The 12,972-nt window shown below is 42.8% G+C and overlaps 1 protein-coding gene across 15 annotated transcripts in view; it reads left to right on the top strand.

The window, feature by feature from the left end:
- Positions 1-10,705, top strand: part of Gpatch8 (G-patch domain containing 8) — a 98,975-nt gene extending 88,270 nt beyond the window's left edge. For all 15 annotated transcript variants that reach the window (XM_074045570.1, XM_074045572.1, XM_074045575.1 and 12 more), the window contains 2 exons: positions 291-421; positions 4,458-10,705. In XM_074045570.1, coding sequence (XP_073901671.1) covers positions 291-421; positions 4,458-8,367 — 4,041 coding nt within the window. In that variant the 3' untranslated portion in view covers positions 8,368-10,705. The remainder of the gene's footprint in view (positions 1-290; positions 422-4,457) is intronic.
- Positions 10,706-12,972: the final 2,267 nt, after the last annotated feature.

Genomic DNA, 12,972 nt, shown 5'->3' with positions numbered 1-12,972 from the left:
TAGAAGAGCAAATGATTAAACAGTATCTTTTCTTTCCTTCCAGTGTTCTAAAATTTGCTTATTGCTTCCAAAATCATTTTATTTTGCCCAATAAGGCAAATGACATGCTGTTCTGATTATAAATGCAGATTTTCTGAGTGTCATTCCCAAGTAATCAGCCATAGTATTTTCAGTTACCGTAAGAAAGTATAATGTGTTAAACCCTAGTACTATAACCATTGGTTATTGTTTCAAATCCCCACGTGACTATAAATCACCCACCCTCTGTTCCTTTCTTTCTGTTATCCCAGAGATTAAAAGATCTCAAGCAGAGAGAGTTTGCCCGAAATGTTTCTTCAAGATCCCGCAAGGATGAGAAGAAACAAGAAAAGGCCCTTCGGCGTCTCCATGAGTTGGCAGAGCAAAGAAAACAAGCTGAATGGTGAGGAAGTTTTCTCTCAGGGTGTTTTACAGATAATTATAATCCTCAAGATTTAAAGTTAAAGGGTTAAGATTATGATTTAATATTTAGATTGAGATTTTAGGGGGGAGGGAAGGATAAAGGCGAATGATGGAGGAGGTGAATTCAACCATGATATATTGTAAGAAATTTTGTGAATGTCAACAGTGTACCTCCAGTACAACAATAATATAATTAAAGAATTGAGATTTTAAAATTATAAGCCATAAGATGTTTAAACTGGGCATGCCTATAATCTCAGCTACTCAGGAAGCAGAAGCATGAAGATCTCAAGTTGGAAGCTGGCCCAAGCAGAGTTAGCAAGACTATCTCAAAACAAAAAGACTGGGGTATGGCTCAAGTGGTAGAGAACCAGCCCAAGGCCCTCGTTTTAATCTCCAGTATCACAAAAAAAAAAAAAAAAACCCAGATTTTTAGCAGATCCTTTTTTTATAAAAACATATTTATACTTGTAGTATAAGATACTGATTAAGTATGTGCTGTTTTGTGGCCATATTCTATTGGGTGACTTCATCAGCTTACATGTAAGCACTCTGTGCCTCTCTTTCTTTTTTTTTGTTTGTGGTACTGGGGCTTAAATTTAGGGCCTACACCTTGAGCCACTCCACCAGCCCTTTTTTTGTGATGGATGTTTTCGAGATAGGTTCTCATGAACTGTTTACCTAGCCTGGCTTCAAACCTTGATCCTCCTGATCTCTGCCTGCTGAGTCACTAGGATTACAGGTTGTGACCCACCAGCACCCAGCTGTGCCTCAGTTTTCTTACCTATATAATGAAGACAATGATTTGCTTATAGGTGTTGTGAGGAGTAGTTGAATTATTGTATTAGAAGTGCTTGAAAGAGTGCCTAGAACATCGAAGATGATCAATAAATGATGCCACTATTGCTATTATTCCCATTCTCCAACAGTTCTTTTGTAGAAGAGCATAGTATTTTATAGCTAGAAAGTTCTGAGACACAGACTCAAGTGTTGTCACTGCCTTTAAATACTCTACTTAGTGCTAAATACTCTAAAACCTAGCAAATTCTATTTATTTATTTATTTCTCTGTAGTTTCCTGCCCTCTTGACTGTTCTTTCTAATGTTCTTTTCAGGGTTTGTGCTGATTATCAGATCTTAATCTGGTATTTAGCCTTAAGAGAAATTTGCATAACCTAGGGCTGAATTTCCAAACAATGAGACTCCAGGGACCCAATCTTTGAGCATTTGAAACTGGCTGTAGGTTTCATGAGATATATGACTTAGTCAGAAAGAATGGAGTGCCCTTGTTTGTTTTTAATGGCTATCCAGCACCAAAGGAAGGAACTACTTACAGTAGAAAGAGAAGCTGAAGACCGGCATGATGTGCCTGCCTATAATACCAGTACACAAGAGGGTGAGGCAGGCGAATGGAAAATTCCAGGCCAGCTTGGACTACATAGCGAGGCCTTGTCTCAAAGAAAGAAGGGGGAGAGTGGAGAAAAGAGAGAGAGAAAAAGGGAAAGAGACAGAAAGACAAAGACTATGATTGTGACTTTTAAAAGTTTTAGAGGAGGGGATGGGAGCATGGTCAAGTGGTAGAGCTCTCGCCTAGCAAACATGAGGCCTTATACCCAATACTACCAAATGTTTTTGAGGAAGGCAGGACATAGCTCAGTGGTAGAGAGCTCACCTAACGTGCAAGACCTGAGCTTGATCCCAGCAACGGGAAAAATGCAAAATAAAAGCTGATGGCCAAATTTAGGTCAGAGTTCCCAAGTTCTTGGGCTTACTTGTTTTGTTTTGTTGTTGTTTTATTGCAGTGCTGGTGATCTTATTTAGGCAAGTACTCTTTATCACTGAACTATACCTCCAGCCTGGACTTACTGGCTTTATTTTGTTCTTTTTAAGTTGTGTTTTGAAGGAAGAAAGAAGGGAACGAATGTATATGGTATCATAAGTTTTTAAACAGAATTAACCTGTGAGCTCTAATGTTGAGTTAAAATGCCTATAAAATGATTCTTATTCCTTCTTCGGCAACTGTTTATGTAATTGGGTATGTTGCCCACTAGTGTACACATAGTATGTACACTAGGTCATTTTCTACTTCAGGACATACAGTACATGTTTTTCTTCAGTGGTAACTTTTAGTTCTGTTTTATAAATAAACAGTTAAAACATGACCAACTAGGGCTAGGGATGTAGGTCATCTGTAGAGTGCTTGCCTAGCATGTGTAAGACCCTGGGTTCCGTGCCTAGCATGGAGAAAAAATTACTTAAAACTAAGTAATATCAGGAGAAAAAGGTTTTGATCCATCATCAGGTATTTCTTCATCCTAGAACTAATACATTACCCCATGTATTCTTGAAGTAACCTGACAGCAAAAGATCAAAGTGAATTTCCTTTTTATTCAACTTGAGAGTTTTGTTTTATATTTGGGAGTTTTGTTTGTTGCTGTGGGGTAGGTTTCATATCACAATGTAATTATCTCTTGCTACCCAAATCTTTTAGATTCCCATCTTCCAACAGCAGCAGCTCATATAGCAAGAGATATACCTCATTGTCTAAATGTTTTTGTTACCAGAATTGAGACAGTTAGTAGCTAGGGGTCAGGTAAGAAGGGCTTTATCCAAGTGTATATCTAATCTATTTTGTTCTTGAGTTTCAAATTGAAAGAATACCCATAATAGTCTACATACTGAAAATTTCAGGCAAGATAGGCAGTTTAGAACACACATTAAGGCTCTTCAGTATTTCTGTCGGCAAAGCTAAATGAATTATGGTCATTGTTACAAGTGCCCAGAAAGTGCAATAGTCCCTGTGGTTTTGTTTTCTGCAGTTTCAATTACCCACAATTAGCCACTGATCTGAAAATATTAAAAGGAAAATTCCAGAAATAAAGAATTTATAAGTTTAAATTGTGTGCCATTCTGAGTAGTGTGATGAAATCTTGAGCTGTCTTATTGTCTTGCCTGAGATATGATGAATCATCTCTTTATCCAGTGTATCCGTTCTGTAAATGCTGCCTGTTCATTAGAGACAGAGACCTCGTTCACAGAACTTTGATTACAGTGTACTGCTGTAAATGTTTGTTAATGTTGTTGCTAATCTTGCTGCACCTTTATCATCGACATACACGTATATATGTTAACACACATGAGAAATACATGAGGGGCTTAGTATCGTCTGTTGTTTACATCTACTGGGGTCTGGAAATATCCCTCGGGGCGCTGCTGTATCACAAAACCATAGCAAATGTTTGGATTTAGTGCCCAGAAAATAGACACAGACTGCTGTGCTATAGAGTAACCGCGTAGAGGTTTCAGGATATAAATATAAATACACACACATAGACACATTTACATGTGTGTGTATTCTGGGTCTTTTTTTGTACCACGTTTGAACTAAAGGCTTCATGCTTACTAGGCAGATGCCACATCCTCAACTCTAGAATATACATTTTTTTAAAATGAAATTTGAAAGCACAGGGGAAATTACTTCTTTTTTATTTAGCTAAATAAAATATGACTTTTGTACTAGATGTGAATGTACAGCCATACATTTGATAGCATACTGATGGTAAGATGATACAGTAAAATACGAAACTGGAAGCAAATTGAGGTAGATTATGTAATGGTGGGGTACTTGAGTTATGAGATAAGTTTTACTTTTTTATACAGGCAGCTTAAGAAGAAACAATGGTAAGTAGCTGGGCCTGGGAATTTAGCTTGGTAGATTAATTGAATGAGAATAAGTTCCATTCATTATCATACAGCTAGGGAGTGACACATTGCTTAGTGTCTTTGAGACTTACCCATGAGGAATGGTAGAATATAAAAGGTGAGTAGTTCACTGGGGATGTATCTCAGTGATAGAGCTTTTGCCTAGCATGGCCAAACCCAGGGTTCAATCCCCAGCATGGGGGAATGTAGGGGAAGCATTAATCTGCTTAAAGATGAGTATTTTATAAAATAGATAAAATGTCTTCCTCAACCTGTTTTTCTGTTGTTTTTTCACTTTTCTCAACCATTATCTAGTGCACCTGGAAGTGGTCCCATGTTCAGACCAACCACAGTGGCTGTAGATGAAGAAGGTGGAGATGAGGATAAAGATGAGTCAGCTACAAGCAGTGGCACAGGTGTCACTGCCACTTGTGGCCTGGGATCTGAACTCTCCACAGATAAAGGAGGTCCCTTTACTGCAGTACAAATCACTAATACCACTGGACTGGCACAGGCTCCCGGGTTAGCTTCCCAAGGCATCAGCTTTGGCATTAAGAATAATCTGGGGACCCCACTGCAAAAATTAGGAGTATCATTTTCCTTTGCCAAGAAGGCTCCTGTCAAGCTTGAATCAATAGCATCAGTTTTCAAGGACCATGCAGAGGAAGGAACCGCTGAAGATGGAGCAAAACCTGACGAGAAGGGTTCTGATCAAGGACCTCAGAAGGTGGGAGATGCTGATAGTAGCAGTAATCTTGATGGTAAAAAAGAAGACGAAGACCCTCAAGATGGCGGGTCCCTTGCCTCAACATTATCCAAGTTAAAAAAGATGAAACGAGAAGAAGGAACTGGAACTACAGAGCCAGAGTATTACCACTACATCCCCCCAGCACACTGCAAAGTAAAACCTAATTTTCCCTTCTTACTCTTTATGAGAGCTAGTGAACAAATGGAAGGTGATAATAGTACACACTCAAAGAATGCTCCTGAGAGCAAAAAAAGCAGTTCTCCTAAGCCTAAAGGCTGTGTTAAGGTGGTAGCAAGCCAAGGCGCAGAAAAGACAGTTAGTGAAGTTTCTGAGCAGCCAAAGGATACTACTATAGCCGAGCCCTCAGAGCCTGGAAGCAAAACTGAGACAAAGAAGGTCTCGGGAGGGGATGTAAATGAGAAGAATTTAGAGAATCTGAGTCAGAAGGCTTCAGAGATTCAAATGTGTGAATCTAATCCTTCTAAAGAAACCTCTCAGTCCACCCCAGCAGGGAGAGCTAGCCAGGAAGGACCCAAACATCCTTCTGGTCCCTTCTTCCCAGTTTTGAGCAAAGATGAGAGCACTGCCCTCCAGTGGCCATCAGAACTATTAATTTTCACCAAGGCAGAACCCTCCATTTCCTACAGTTGTAACCCTTTATACTTTGACTTTAAGCTTTCGAGAAACAAAGAAACCAGAGCTAAAGGGACAGAAAAACCAAAGGATATAGGAGCCTCCTCAAAGGACCATCTCCAAGGCCTTGATCCTGGTGAGCCTAATAAAAGCAAGGAAGGAGGAGAGAAAGTAGTACATTCCTCAGAAGGCAGATTAGATACACCTGCTTCAGGACCTGCCTGTAGCAGCTTGAACAAGCAGGAGCCTGGGGGTAGCCATGGGTCAGAAACTGAAGATACAGGGAGAAGCCTTTCTAATAAGAAAGAACGATCTGGGAAGTCCCATCGACACAAGAAGAAAAAGAAACACAAAAAATCCAGCAAACACAAACGGAAACACAAGGCTGACACAGAAGAGAAAAGCTCTAAGGCAGAGTCTGGGGAGAAGTCTAAGAAGCGCAAGAAACGAAAACGAAAGAAGAATAAATCATCAGCCCCAGCAGATTCTGAACGAGGGCCCAAACCAGAACCCCCTGGAAGTGGCAGCCCTGCCCCACCCAGAAGACCGCGACGGGCCCAATATGACTCCCAACGGAGATCCCTCCCTGCTGAAGAAGGAAGTAGTGGCAAGAAGGATGAAGGTGGGGGTGGCAGCAGTTCTCAAGATCATGGTGGGAGGAAACACAAAGGTGAACCTCCAACTTCATCCTGCCAGCGAAGAGCTGGCACCAAACAGAGCAGTCGTTCTAGCCATCGGAGTCGACCCAGTAGTGGAGATGAGGATAGTGATGATGCTTCATCACGCAGGCTGCATCACCAGAAGTCTCCATCCCAGTACAGTGAAGAGGAGGAAGAAGAGGAGGAGGAGGAGGAAGATGAAGACTCAGGCAGTGAGCATTCTCGCAGTCGCTCACGGTCTGGCCGGCGCCATTCCTCACACCGTTCCTCCCGGCGTTCTTACTCAAGTAGTTCAGATGCTTCTTCAGACCAGAGCTGCTATAGTAGACAGCATAGTTACTCTGATGACAGCTATAGTGACTATAGTGACCGATCACGAAGGCACTCTAAGCGTTCTCATGACTCGGATGACTCAGACTATGCCAGTTCCAAGCACCGGTCCAAACGACACAAATACTCATCATCTGATGATGACGACTATAGTCTCAGTTGTAGCCAGTCCCGAAGTCGATCTCGGAGTCATACCAGGGAGCGCTCAAGATCCCGGGGCCGAAGCCGCAGTAGCAGCTGTAGTCGTAGTCGAAGCAAGAGGAGAAGCCGCAGCACCACAGCCCACAGCTGGCAGCGGAGCCGGAGCTATAGCCGGGACCGTAGCCGCAGTACCAGGAGCCCTTCCCAGAGATCAGGCTCTAGGAAGGGATCATGGGGTCACGAGAGCCCTGAGGAGAGGCGTTCTGGCCGTCGGGACTTCATTCGTTCAAAGATCTATCGCTCTCAGTCCCCCCACTATTTCCGATCTGGCCGAGGAGAAGGTCCTGGGAAGAAAGATGATAGCAGAGGAGATGACAGTAAGGGGACAGGCCCACCCTCCCAGAACAGTATCACTGGCACAGGAAGGGGTCCAGAAAGTGACTGCAGCCCTGAAGATAAGAACTCTGTAACTGCCAGACTGCTACTAGAGAAGATCCAGGCCAGGAAAGTAGAGAGGAAACCCAGTATGAGTGAGGAGGTGCTGGTCACCCCTAATAAAGCTGGGCTCAAGCTCAAGGACCCACCACAAGGTTACTTTGGACCCAAGCTGCCTCCTTCTCTTGGCAATAAGCCTGTCCTTCCACTAATAGGGAAGCTCCCAGCTACCAGAAAGCCCAACAAGAAATGTGAAGAGTCTGGCTTGGAAAGGGGGGAAGAGCAAGAACAGTCAGAGACAGAAGAAGGGCCCCCAGGGAGCAGTGATGCCCCATTTGGGCATCAGCTCCCCTCAGAGGAAACAGCTGGCCCTTTATCAGACCCACCCCCAGAAGAGCCAAAGTCTGAAGAACCTACTGCTGATCACTCTGTGGCTCCACTAGGCACTCCAGCACACTCAGACTGCTACCCTGGGGATCCAACCATTTCCCATAACTACCTCCCTGACCCCAGCGATGGGGACACCCTAGAGTCCCTGGATAGTGGCAGTCAGCCAGGCCCTGTGGAATCCAGCTTGCTGCCTATAGTACCAGACCTTGAGCATTTTCCTGGTTATGCACCACCTAGTGGGGAACCTAGTATTGAATCAACAGATGGGGCTGAGGATGCTTCACTGGCTCCCTTGGAGAGCCAGCCCATCACCTTCACCCCCGAGGAAATGGAGAAGTACAGCAAGCTCCAGCAGGCTGCGCAGCAGCACATCCAGCAGCAACTTCTGGCCAAGCAAGTAAAGGCCTTTCCAGCCTCAGCAGCCCTGGCCCCAGCCACACCAGCCCTGCAGCCCATCCACATTCAGCAGCCAGCCACAGCCTCTGCCACGTCTATCACAACTGTTCAGCATGCCATCCTACAACATCATGCTGCAGCTGCTGCCGCCGCCATTGGCATTCACCCCCACCCTCATCCCCAGCCGCTTGCCCAAGTACATCATATTCCCCAGCCCCATCTGACCCCTATTTCCTTGTCCCACCTTACTCATTCAATCATCCCTGGCCACCCTGCAACCTTTCTCACTAGCCATCCCATCCACATAATTCCCGCCTCAGCCATCCATCCTGGGCCTTTCACCTTCCACCCTGTCCCACATGCCGCCCTATACCCTACCCTGCTTGCCCCACGGCCTGCTGCAGCAGCTGCCACTGCCCTCCACCTTCACCCACTACTTCACCCCATCTTCTCAGGTCAGGACCTGCAGCACCCCCCTAGCCATGGCACATGAGTTGGGAGATGGGAGCCTAGGTAGGGCCAGAGAAGGTAACCCATAATTCTTTCCTTGGGGGTGTTGAGCCATTAATACCAGCAAGTAATAGCTGGGATGGGCAGTGTCTGACAGCCAAAGAATTGAGGTTTTTGGCTTGCAGAAATGGGTTAGGTTTGAGGTTTGCTTTGGGTTTACTATCAGGGATTTTTTTTTTTTTTTTTTCCTCTTTGGTATATGTCCTTCCTCTTCTATGTTTCTAAGTTAGGGAACACCAGTAAGTGCTACCCACTTAAACTGCAGCAACATCTGTCAAGTTTAGATAGTCCCCTCCTCTACTTTTTAGCCTCTGCTCTTCATTTCTATAAATTTAAAATTTTTCCTCCTCTCTGGTGGGTTGTCACCAAAGCACTTGCCATGGGCCCATCTGGTCCTGCCTTCTCAGTGCCATAGGAAGGCCAAGCTGTCTTTCCAATGGTGAAGGTTCCACCAGTGTCTTTTGGAGTGTCTTTGACCATCCCTCGATGACACGTTATCCCAGGCGAGGTGGAAAAGGGAGTCTGACCTGGAACCAGAAGCAACTCAGGCTGCAATTTGATCCACTTCCCATACAAACAGAGCCACACATTTGACACTATTGTCCTCACAGTCCCTCATCCCAGAAGAGACATCTGCATATCCCAGAAAAGAAGATCCTATCATGAATAGAAGCTTTGTGGAACATAGAGTCTCCATGTGCTTCCCCAGAGAGGAGCTCATGTGTCTGAAGGGTATATTTTCTTCTGTTGTGTTGATGTTTTCTTCTTAATTTATAGGATTTTTTAAAATGTAAAAATTGCACTGAACTCTATAAACTTAAATGCTGCTTTTTGTAGCTTATATTAAAAATTCCATATTTGTAGTATACTGCAATAATATTTTTTACATCCAGCTCTTTAAGTGATCCTTGTTCTGGTGGCTTTGTGTAAATATGTTTGCCCTAGTTGAATTAAGAAACTTTAAAGGTTATAAAATGGAAACAAAAAAAATAAAGTATTTGTTTTCTGCTAGATGCAAAAATGACTAAGCATGTATATTTTATCAAGCTCATGTATTTTTTGAAGTTATGAACTATAAAAATGTTAAAACTTTTTTTTCTGGGATAAAATATTAAGTAATTTGCAGTAAGTGGTGCCCTCAGAACTGGGACTTTAGAGTTAATGGGCAGCAGTCAGCTGCAGGTGTCAGAGGGATGCTCAGCTGTGATGGTCTCCCTTGTGTTTTGTACAGAGAAACAGGTGAACCCCACCGTGGAGGGGAGGAGTCAGCAGCTTATTCTCTGGAAGCAGTGAGATTCAGTGATTGTCTTGGTTAGGGGGGAAGTGTGGATTCCTGGGTTCCCCTGGGACCTTATTCCAGGCAGTCCATTTGCCTTCCTAGTATTTAGCCCCCTCTGACAGTTTCTTAATGTGCCTTTTGGGTTGGCTAGAAACTGAAGTAGAAGTAGACCAGAGGATAGTAAGAGCTGGGACAGTTTTCTCCTCCTGTTGTTGGGAGGTGAGCACACTTACAAATACTTCAGATTCTTTGCTTCATACTTACATGCTGTCAACCCAGCTCAGTTTCAGCAGTAAAGGTTCATTTTTCCTTTCTTCTATGATACTGACCAGAGGAATTACCACCTCAGCCTTTTGTTTCCCTCTTACTGTCTTTCACCCAGGCTCTCAGCCCTTGTTAACACACTGACCCAAAGGTGCTTGTATTGCAGGCCCTATATCTTTTGTTGTAGTTAGTGGTTTTCTCTTTGGCGTGTTCCTACCTATTCTTGTGACTAGAATTGGTTGAGTGGTCAACTGACAGGAAAAAAAAAAATCTGTACTTAGCTGAGCCAAGACTGTGTTCATGTCTTTCTTCTCAAATGCTCAAAATTTGAGTTTATGAGAAGCAAGTGCTGGGCAAACAGGCTCTTGGCTGAGTCCCCCTTCCTACCTATTCAGTGCTCCTTGTCTGATTATAAATATCACTTTTTGGATAACTATCATTGGAAAAATGAAATTATTTGTTTGAAGTGAAGGGACTCATTTTTCTTTGCTTTCAGCCCATGTAAATATTTAAATAATACAGTATTAACATTTTTGTGCTGCTTCCCATTAGCTTGTAGATTGAGCCATACTTTGGCTGCCTCTCTGCCTTCCTGGGGGCAGTTTTCTTTAAATTCCAGAATAGTAATTTTAAAACTTAAAAAAAAAAAAAGAAAAGAAAAGAACCTATCCTTACTTACAAGCATAACATTGTATTTAACTTTATCACGTATGATAGAGATACATATGCTGTAAAATGAGGGAAAGGAACTTTCTAATAAACCAATGATTTGTGGAAACTTAGCAGAGTCTGTTTTGATTGTTGCCCCATCCACTCAAGTTTGGAAGGGTTGAGGTTGTGGGTTATAAATAGCATCTTATTTGAAGTGGTCAGGGACTAGATTCTTGTAAACGAGATTAAGATGCTTGGAATTGGCTTCTGAAAGCTCAGGCTGCCCAAGGAGAGAAAAAATGACTTCAGGAAGAACTAGTAATTTTTCTGAGTTTTAGGTAGATGATTTGGAATTTTTCCATTTTAGATCTGCAATTTATGTAATAAATAGAACGTAGGTGCTCACTAGATAGATTTGAAATTTCTAGCATTAAATTTTAGGATTTTGTATTAAAGGGTTTGCATGAGTCATCTGGCTGGTCTTTGCCCTCCAGGTGAAGTTCTGTGTGACCAAGCCTGAATACCATCCTCAACCCTTTAATATCACTACTGTGTTTGAGTGCCTGCTTCTATCTGGTGTAAGGAAGTAAACCCTGTTGTTACTGACAATAAAAGCCCTACTGATCCTCATCGTTTCAAGAAGGAACTGTGCAATGTCTGTTTCTTTCCTACTCTCTAGAGATTTCAACTACAAAGTGGGGTAGAACTATGTGTATAGTTGCCTGACTTTTTTTTTTTTTTTTGCATTATTATAAGTTGAACTCAGCCTCATGCTTGGTAGGCAGGCACTCTACTGCTTGAGCCAATCCCCTAGCCCTACTTTCTTGATACAGCCATGTTCTCCTCCATGAATAGGAACTATTCATTTTAAACCTAGGGTTGGGTGCTCAGATCACCCTGTTTTCCTAAAATGGTAAAGATCCTTGCTCTAAGAAAGGATGTTAGAAAATGAGAAATCTCCAAGAGCAAGGAAAGTGGCAGGTGAAAGATTGGCAGACCAGCCTGTAGAGAGTATGTGGAGTTATGTGCAGCTGCCTTGTTCTTGAAAGGCCTCAGCACCTCTGCTGGAAACATGGAAATACTCCTTCCAACCTTTAATGACTAATCAGGCCTTGTCATCCATTTCCCTGATTTGCCACAGATAACCTTCACCTCATCCATATCAGCCCATATCTGGATAATTACAGCATTTTTCTGGCTAGCCCCCTCCCCCCGACTCTAGGATCTAATTCCTTGTCCCTTGTAAGCTTTACTGGCTTTGCAGAGTCTGACTGCACTGAGTGCAATTTATTTTGTATTCACTGCTTCCCAGTAAAATTGTGAGCTCTTCAGAGGACATGGACTGATTATTCTTACACTTTTTTTGTAAGCTCCTTAGATGTCTTTACCTGGACTTCAGTATATTGTAAACATTTTGATTATATGCTCAATAAAGATAAAAGCAAAGTAAAATATATTAACTAAGGATTAAGTTTCTCTAGCCGCCACATCACTTGTGCAATGCCAGGCATATGGTAGAAGCTTAATGATTTCTGATAAATGAAGCCTTAACAGAATTATGAATTCATTGGCGTTTTCTAGGACTCTGGCTAATGAGATGGGAAAAGTGGAAACAAGGTTCACGTGAGCACTCTGCTCACTCTCAAGGGAGAAAAACACATTTCTAACACCAAAGAAACACAGCCCATTTTGAATACCAAAGTCCTCTCCCCCTTGTGTTTCTGATTTTGGTTAATGGTACCACTGTCCTACCAGGAGCCAAAGCTTTGAATCACTTATGATGCCTCCTTACCACATCCAGCTACTGATTTCTGAGATCTCTGCTATCTCTTGTTCTTACCACCAGTACCTTGGTCTAGGCCTCACCGCCTTTAACCCTGAGGCCTGCAGTCCCTAACCATCTGGTTTCCCCACATGGTATTGCGTACCATGACCTTGGCACTGGATTCATCAGTGAAGAAGATACTGAATAAAGTCCTTCCTTCTCCAGTTCCTTCTGTCCACAGGCAGCCAGTGTAGTCTTCCAAATTGGAGCATACTTGATCACTGAATGCCTTACTCCCTTACTTTAAAAATCTATAATTCTCCATGTCCTGTGGATTAAAGTTCAAATTCCTTAATAAGGCATTCAGAGACCTTCAGTGAGTCCCACCTTCCTTTCTATCCTCATGGCCCAGTCACCCCTTTAAGCCTCTGTTGAGTCCCCTACTTGCCCTTCTTTATCATTGACCTCTGCATTCTTTTGCTACTCCCTTTGCTTGTTATTCCTTATACCTAAGACAAAAGGAAACTTGTGTTTGAATCCTAGTTTTTTCATCTGTTGACTGTGTACACTTTGGCAATTTGCAAAAACTCTTGTGCCATAGTTTTTGTCTTTTGAAATGGTCATAATAG

This window comes from Castor canadensis, chromosome 11, assembly GCF_047511655.1.
Source record: "Castor canadensis chromosome 11, mCasCan1.hap1v2, whole genome shotgun sequence".
Classification (NCBI taxonomy): domain Eukaryota; kingdom Metazoa; phylum Chordata; class Mammalia; order Rodentia; family Castoridae; genus Castor; species Castor canadensis.
The sequence above is the reverse complement of the archived record's forward strand: the minus strand, read 5'-3'. Positions and strand labels throughout refer to the sequence as shown.